General features: G+C 35.9%; 1 protein-coding gene across 1 annotated transcript; it reads right to left on the minus strand.

Annotated features, from left to right (window-relative positions):
- Positions 1–1258: 1258 nt before the first annotated feature.
- Positions 1259–7323, minus strand: LOC126824845 (uncharacterized). Its single transcript, XM_050554239.2, has 5 exons — positions 7229–7323; positions 5515–5644; positions 4559–4632; positions 3871–4015; positions 1259–1968 (listed from the first exon to the last, which is right to left on the minus strand). Exons 1-5 carry the CDS (start codon positions 7265–7267, stop codon positions 1532–1534), a joined length of 825 nt encoding a protein of 274 aa, XP_050410196.2. The 5' UTR covers positions 7268–7323; the 3' UTR covers positions 1259–1531.
- Between the last annotated feature and the right edge of the window lie 2159 nt (positions 7324–9482).

Consider the following 9482-nt stretch of genomic DNA (forward strand, 5'->3'; position numbering starts at 1 on the left):
ACCAGCCTTTCACTGTTTGGGACATAATATATTTTATGTATCTGTCCGTATGTTCGCCTGCCTACCCGTCACATTTTTGGGATACAATAACTTTTAATTACGCTAGAATATTGAAACTTGGTGGTGATGTTGATTTAGTGAATCCCTTGATTGAGTTCAATGATGAGCATTTTCTGCTTTGGCTAAGCATGGATTTGTCGATACTCTGGGGCGTGATAACTTTGATTGTAAATAAGTGTAATACGTGAAACTTGACGTATAATTAGTTTCATTACGACTAAGTTCGATGCTGGTTATGCTTAATAGATACTTCAGTTCTGTTGGTCGAGACTTTGGAATAGAATACTTCTCCTTGTTATTGAGGTAGAGTGTTCATTAGGTGAATATCTTGACTGATCTCCATGGTTAGCCTTTACCGCTAAGGCTAAGCAGGGATAAGCAATTTTATTGGTCGATGCTTTAAGAACGATAACTTTGAGTGAGAGTGACTAGACTTTGTGTATAGTTTCATAGCATCAAAATCTTGGCTGAGATCAATCAAGAGTATTTCTGGTTAAGTATAGATTTATAAGCAGCCTGTCTGTCTGGTGATTTACAAAAAGATATAAGTGCAATTAATTAATATGTGTCATCTATCTATCTTTTTAGAGACTAGAGTTATGCGGTAGTTAATAGTCTATTGTGGCAGGCGACCACATTTGAAATGTTTAGATTTTTTAGTGACATACGAACAAATTATTTGATTTTCGTCATCAAACATGTTTGCATTGTTCTCAATAGACTTGTTTAATCTTTAATGGGGCAAGACCACCATGTCACCAACTTGCCAGCGTTTGGACAGGGCACAGGTGGCATGTGCCTCTCGTACTATTAGCTAATGCCCCCGTCAGACCGGGATGGCGTCCTTATTGCGCTACTGCGACCGTACGGCGACCAGAAAATACACAAGGTCGCCGGCAAACGTGAACACAACGCGAGAAAATGTCCCCAAAAATTACAAACTTGAAAATAGTCGAGTTCTCACAGTTTTAGAGGCCAGATCGCAGAACATGTCCAAAACAAACGCTGTGATTCGGCGATCATTGGCGATCATGAAGACCACAGCACGATATTTGGCGTTTCCACCACGCTTTTACGACGCATATGGCGATATTGACGCGCTCTGAGATCATTTTCCGTAGCTGTAGCAGCGCAGTAAGGACACCACCCAGATCTGACGGGGGTATAAAGCTTTCAATATTAAAACAGACCATAACAGTCAAAACATCTTTATATTTTATATGAATATTCAAAATCATTTATCATGGAATTGATTTATATATATATATATATACATCAATCATATTCTGGCATAACACTTCATAATTCCACATAAACATTCAAAAATAATTTATAACATTCAATTCATTTGACAGCGGAAGTACATTTTTATTGAGATAGCGGAAGTATCGCAAGAGTTTTTTCCCATATCGAACTCAACAAGCGCATCCAACAACCAACGTGGGAATGCCGCATTCTACTGAGAAAGTTGTTAAGCAACAAGTTTTCCAATTCCAGGTTTATCGGTTATGTCATGTTCACTGAAGAAACGTTTGGAAGAATCTAAAAGTTCTTGAAATAAAGCTTTGGTATATTTTTTGATAGTGTCAAGAGCTCCAGGTACGTACCGAAGATTGTTAATATTTCTCGCGCATGTCTTGACAGCTTCCGGTCCTTCAGATGGCGATAGATCTGCTTTAGTAACCTCGCGCCTTAACTTTTCTTCGTCATCAAGTACAAGCTGAATTGAATCTTTGACTTGAGGACTTTTCTCCATGATATTGCGAATTAAGGTGTTTGCTTTATTATAAAGCGCTAAAGCTTCTAGGGTATCTTCTGGAAGACCTTTACAACATTCTGAAATACTCTTTACATCATACTGTAGCTGTACCGAATATCTCGTTCTCGTGGCTGTTATCACGGCATCACCTATAATAATAATATTTTAAACAATACATTAGTCAAGATTCAGTAATAAAACTGAATTCTGAATGTCAAAATGGTAAGAATTATTTATCCAAGAACTCGGTTATTAATTTCTAAATCTAAAATGTGTCGAAAAGTTTTTATTTTCTAGTTCGTTTTGATGCCTTGTCTGATAGTTTTGTTAAGGGTTTTGTTTTTTGTTTGTGAATGGGGGGGGGGGGATTTTATCTTGTGGGAGTGGGGGTCACTTGATCGACGCTGTACTCAAGTCTTCCATTTTATTTATTTGCCATGGGACTAAAACTGTTAAGCTTTACTTTTCTTTATGCTATGAATCACATTATCACACATTTTTTGATTAATTGTCAACTTAGATTTAGGCCTTTTCAAATCAAATATGTCTCTAAAAGTTCGACATTACTTTAGCTATGACAGGGCGTATGTGTACATACAGCTTGCTTCAAAACACACAAACTTAACTAATGTATGGTACATACAGCTTGCTTCAAAACACACAAACTTAACTAATGTAACGTTGTTTCGCGTCGCATTTACTGTAATTACGTGTTTCCGATTTTCAAGTATCACTACAACCCGATTGTATATCTATATTAAGTTTAGAGTAGAAAATATGACGTGTTCAGCAATTCAAGTTTGAGATATTTTTACCGTAACGCAGCATTAACATCACAAAACAGTATTTATTTGGCTTTTTAGGGGTTAGTGGGGAAGGTGGGGAATGGTGGTGCTTCGAATGATAACTGAAAATGTTTTTTTTTTTTTTTTACATAGTCTACATCCATGTACATAATATCAAACCTTTATGGACTGCTTTATGTGTTTTCGTGCTTCAATGTACATAATATTTATGTTTTTTGTGAAATGTTTAAGAACTGAAAATCAATAATTTATGCACAGCTTGATGTGTTTTCGTGCTTATTTGAAGACCGTGAAATGTTTATATAATTCAGATTTACGGCCTATCATAAAATATAATAACAAGAACAGGGACGCCTGGTTCTAATCATGCATTGATACATAATTACGGGAAACACGAGAGATGGCATTATAATGTGCTTTATCAAATGTCAATGATTATTTAAACAGTAACAGTTTTTAATTTGGATCAAGAAATAGAAAAATTCATTTGACAACGGACAAGGATTGGTTTTATATTGAGCCCAGCTGACACATAATACTATTAGCCATTAGGCACATAATCTTGGTCGATATTAAACGTCTACGTAGATGATGTTGATAATGATACCAAATCAACCAAAATCCATAAAGATCTTAATCAAATTTCTGTTTGATTGTCCCTACTTCAAAATGTCATTGTATTTTGAGATTACAACTTTAGAAATGTGAACCATACAGATATTGGAAAGAGTCATAACTTTTGTATAATTTTCTAGGAATATTACACAATTATTTTGTTATATTGTCTAAGGTTAAAGAAACAATAGGCCAATATTAGTTTGTCATCATTAATCATCTTTACATCATACTAATTGTTGAATATGCATAAAAATTCAACAGCAAATTAATAACACTATTCCTTTATTAATGGTGTTGCAATATCAAAGCATCCAAGGAAACAGGGCAAGGTCAAATTCCATATTCCATTTAGTGTTAAATTGTATATATGTCATATTATAGCCTATTAAAATTACAAATAAAAGCACAAGGGTTCCTAGATATTGTCCAAAATGTTACAATTTGTATCAATTTAAACACAAAAATTATTCACCCAAGAACACTTCGTACAGCTCACAATAACGAACTTTCCATCACATTATATGCCCAGAGGTCTCAGTTTAGGATCTATTCTTTGCTTATTAAGTCCATGGACGTTTTCTGTAGTACAGCACATAATATATAAAACTGTTTTATAAATCCACTTACCACAATTTATCGACATTAATTTCATGCACTCTTTTAGTGTAGGGATTCCATTGGTTTCTTTCTCGTGTAAAGCTTTAAAATCATGGAGAACCTGTCGTAAGGCTTCAAATTTCTCCAGTAAATTATTGTAGAGTGATGCGTGGTCCTGTAATTAAATGAAACAGAAAGAAAAAGAAAAGTATGATGAAAAAAAAAAATAACATTCTGGGGTGAAAAATAAAAGAAACCATCAGTATCCGTGACATGGGAATAATAAAGAACAAATTATGGAATCATATGCCGAGTCAGATTAAGAAACGTTGTGGCCATAGTAATCCACTAAAGCCATATATCATAAATATTGAATGTCCAGCTAAATGCTTTAAGTCCTTAGTGAGTGCTATGTCGGTTTGCCCACAATTGATTAGGCAGGCTCCAATAGGAATTTGCGAGATTTTAATTTTTAAACATATTCTACTTGCTTGGTGATAAGTTATTGTCAATTACACCGATTTAATTCCACGTATTTTAGTATTATTGCAATACCTACATATCGGAGTAATGGATGCCTAGTTGTTGAGTGCTATGTCGGTTTGCCCACAATTCATTAGGCAGGCTCCAATAGGAATTTGCGAGAAAGCTTTAGACCGGTCGCTTCATTTCATTTGAGTATTAGCAAAACATTTTAAACCTATTTCTGGCAACTCACCTTAAATGTTTTATCTAATGCCGGTAGAGGCAAATCACCCACTACTATAGGTGATAATTGTTCTAATGATGTTACTGTAATCATAATAACATACCGTTTTACTTATATTATATAATAATATGTGAGCGGGATAATAATATAGACATTTTATGTAAGGAACTAGCAGTGTTGAAAGAGTGTCCTTATACACCCGAAAACTATTTTTCTTGTCATGCGATCGTATATTGTCGCCGCTGGCAACCTGTAAGTTTTTGTTCCCGTTCTACACGGGTATTGATTTTGATCGGTTCGCAATAGTAGTTCAAGAGTTATATCCCCTCACAGAATTTTTTTTTAAAAGGGATTTTCTAAAAATCAAATGGGGTTTAACGTCCTACCTGTCTGTACCGACCCGGATAATAAAGACAGGGTTTAATTAGAACAGTTACACCTTGATTCAACATTCACAAATGTAATAACTTTCAGCTTCAAGATTGTTAAATTATTAGTCCAGGGGCAATAACTGTGGATAAAATGGGCGACTTGGGATTTTTATAGGGTTTCTAAAACTACGGAAGGGACCCCTCTATGGCCTGGAATAAATTTGCAGAAAGCTGGATTCAACTTTCTTTGTATCTAGGGTATCTACTTATCAAAATAACAAAAGTTTACTGAATTGGGGGTATGCGTCTGGAAGAAATTCGATAATCGATTCAAGATTGCGGGTAATGACGTGAAATGACTAAAAAAGGTCAAATATCTCGTGAAAAGAGGCGTTTTATAGCCAAAATAAATATATTATGACTCAATATAAAAGTGATATCACTGAATCAAAAGTAAATAGAACAAATGGGTTCTAGTCATATTCGCCCTTTAAATATCTTACAGTCTATTTCAAGAATATATTTCTGAATCTTGGGTGCTATATTTATTTCCAGTACCACCTGACTAAAGATGCGGTTAGCGGTTCTACTTACAAAACTGTTTTTCTTTGTCTGGGTTATGTTGTCTTGCTGAATGACCAAGACTGGTATTATTATTTGGTGTTCTCTCACCATTACGGCTGCTGGATTTATCCGATAACAATGGAGTAGTCGGGCTTAGATCCTGTAAAATAAACAATTATTCAATGTAAAATATTTTATCACAGTGTGTATAACCAAATCTTTAACAAGTATTAATATTTGACGTGACTTTCGTATCATCCTAACAACTAGATACTTTTTCCTTTTCGGTTCGCCCGTGTTGCATCACTGACATTGACAAGGGGAAACTACGCCTTAAACATTGAGCCATCTCTGAGCCTCCTTGACTTCCTTGTCTAAATTCGGCAAAGAGCTGGAGAAGCTCTAGTATAAAGAAGACAAAATATGGCTACTCCCGCATTGCATAAGGAAGAGTGGAAGTTAAAACTAACGTGTCTGTCTCAAAATGAGCAATGTATTGTGATGACTGTGCATTAAACCGTAGCCCATGCCTATTGACAATCTCTATTTTAATCAATTAGTTTAAATTAATTTGTACCAATAGAAAAGTTTGACTAAATTTAGCTGCGATTAGACAAATGACTCCATGTTGTAAAATAAAATTAGTTTAAATTAATTTGTACCAATAGAAAAGTTTGACTAAATTTAGCTGCGATTAGACAAAATTTATGACTCCATGTTGTAAAAAAAATTAGAAGAGATCCCAGACTAAAAGGGTATAAACTCTATACATTTATCCACAACTATTTTCGAAATTTATTGATTCCATAATTTATTCTTTATTATTCCCATCTCACGGATACTGATGGTTTCTTTTATTTTTCACCCCAGAGTGCTATATTTTTTTTCATAATATTTTTCTTTTTCTTTCTGTTTCATTTAATTACAGGACCACGCATCACTCTACAATAATTTACTGGAGAAATTCGAGACAAGCATCATATCTAGCACAACACACCTTGTATGTTTTCGTGTCCAATGACAATATCAAAAACAAAATGTATTTGCTCCTTATGTGACAAGTATTATTACAGTCAAATGTCAGTGCATGAGAATTAAGACTAGTAATTATTTCCCCTTATTTCATGTAGTGCGAGTTATAAATAGACAATTTTTCCCTTAATTTTTTCTCCCCTCTTCTTGCATTTTTAGCTTGACTTTTTTGTCTAGAATTAGAGAAAAGGGATCAAATTTGCAATTTCATAGCAGTTTTGGGTAATACTGATGATATTACAGCGGAGGGATAGGGGGTGTAAAGTGTCTTTCTGCAGAGCAATCATTGTGTCGGAAGTGAGATTTTGACCCCAGTCAACATCAAATCCCCGTAACAAAAAATCTAAACGGTCAATCCCCTACAAAATTATGATGAGGAGATTGCCAAATGTGGTCCCCATTGTGCCTATAAAGATTGGAACCAACGGAATGTTGAGCGAAAATCTACAGCCTGTGATGTTACAGCCATTTAACATTAAAGTCAATGGGCGAATAATTGCTAGTCTGAGACCATGTAGGTAACTATTACCTCCCTTGGTGACAATCACGAGACCCTACTTAAACACAATACAATACGTTCTATCAGTATTATGTTTACTAACATTATGTGACACAGACAGTCTGTCACAATTACCTAGCAAACCTACTGGGTCTAAAACATAATAATGGCCAATATTTATACCTCAGTTTTACTTTTATCATCCGAACTTACCTTTTTATTATCCCCAAAGCAACAACATAATCCACCCATAACTGTGTCACGTGCTATCTTGAACCCGGAGTGATATTTTATTTGTAAACTGAACGCTTGAGGTCTATTTATAGATACATATTTATACATATCAAATGAAACAGGCCTATGCATACATTGACCAATAAATAAAAAGTGGGGCCTATAAGGTTCAGTATTTGGAAGTATGTCCTGGATTTTCCAATTTTTCGAATCGCAAATTGCAAACGCGTTTTGCAGAGGTTTTATTTTATCCCATGCATAACGAAATTACGGCGAGATATTGAAATGAGCCCACCCGTTTACATCTAGTTCTAAATAAAATAAGTAAAACAAAATCTAACAATGATGTTGCTTTAACTCAAACGTCGTTTAGCACTGTTTGCGACAACGGGTTTTCGTCTCATTGAAAAGCTCATAATCGAACTTATTCAAAGTGGAGAAATGAAATCATACACTAAGTTTCATCAATCTTACTCAATTAGAATTAAAGTTGCATTTCTAAGTGGAGGAATGAAATCATAGACTAAGTTTCATCAATCTCGCTCAATTAGAATCAAGTTTCTAAATATATATTTCGTGAAGAATCAAATAGCTTATCTCTGCTAAATCTGAGCGGAACTTGTCACGATGGAATTTAGTCATTGATGAAATGAAACTATACACCAAGTTTTACCAATCTCGCCATATTAGAATCAAAGTTATCGTTTTCCAAAGCATCGATATAACCCCTCTTCTGTTTTTTTTTTTTACCTCTGTCAAGATATTCACCATATGAACACTAACATCAAGTTTGAACATTCTTGTACGATCCCTGCATTGGCCGAGAAAGTTCATCTAGATTTTCCGGCGTGGTTCCCCCTTGTCAGTGGCGCAGAACGGAGGGCCTGACAAGGACAGCTGTCTAGTCATTCGGGTGATACGAAAAACAGAGGTCCCGTGTATAAATTGGAATGCATTTAAAGCTCCCTTGGCAGTTGGAATTCGATATAAGAGTAGGCGATAGTTCGCTGCCCGGGCAAAGTTTCCCTCATAGCACACGGTATGGGGTATGCCCGTCTTCTTTAGCCCAGTATAGGAGCAGAACTGTAGGACGTTAAACCCCATTTCATTTCATTTCTTTTTGAGCATTGTACCCCAGAAGAAGGGTTATTGCTAAACAGATTGGGTTATTGGGACTCATCGAATTACCACACAACACCCAGTACCTACCAAATAAGTCCAAATAACTCGGAATTAGTGCGATGTTTGGAGCAATGTGTGGCTTGTCATTTTCGATCATCATCTGCGTTGAATGCATCCCCCGCAGTGGCCTATAACTTTATCTCCTTAGCATATTTTTAACAGCATGTTGTGTCGCACATACTGGCTCTATAGCGAGCTAAGCGAGGTAAGGGGGGGGGGTGTCTTATTTTCTCACTAAAATGTTCCTTTCTTTACATTGTACAGCCGTTCACAGTGACTGACACGCGATCGTTTAGCAATAGACCTGATACTGAACCTACAGAGCGATTTTAACGATAACTTACGTTCAGAGCTGAACTACTCCTTAAGCAGACGTCTGAGCCTCTCTGGTGCATCCGGTAATCGAATTCAAAGCGAAATCGAAGCCTGAGTATAATATTCGTTCGTATTAACATCAAACGTACACACATCCATATTAAACGGCAAATAAATCGAATGTTATCAAATAATCTGTCGTCAGTATATTATTGCATTTAGCATCGGTTGCAAAGTTCAAGGTTCGTTCAAAGTCATGGTTTCCGCGGAGGTAGCCATGTTTGATTTCAGTTTGTTTGTGTCACAACCTCTAATTGGATGCTATCGTTCAGGTGTCCACGTTAATTAAGGGAGATAACGTAGCTATAAGTTCGGGAATTGCAGACTAATCTAGCAACGTCTAGGTGTTGTAAAAATCGCGAGCGTTGCTTCAGGAACATACGGTGCTTACAATAGATGCAAGTAAATAAACTAAATATCTCGTATTATTAAGAGGGGGGTAGGGGGCTCGGGCCGATCGGTTATTATGCATAAATGCCACAACAGCATTTCATATTCACGGGGCCGGTTGTGGAAAATATGGGCCCATTTTGGGAGTCCCGAAGTCACAGGATATGAATACATTGCAGAATATGAATAACAACTGGGCCTATACTGATTTATATATAAAGCCAACTATCGTGGTTTACTTTACAATTAGTAATTGATTAATACCTGAAAATAGCCACACCTGGCA

This window comes from Patella vulgata, chromosome 6, assembly GCF_932274485.2.
Source record: "Patella vulgata chromosome 6, xgPatVulg1.2, whole genome shotgun sequence".
In the NCBI taxonomy this organism is placed as follows: Eukaryota; Metazoa; Mollusca; class Gastropoda; family Patellidae; genus Patella; species Patella vulgata.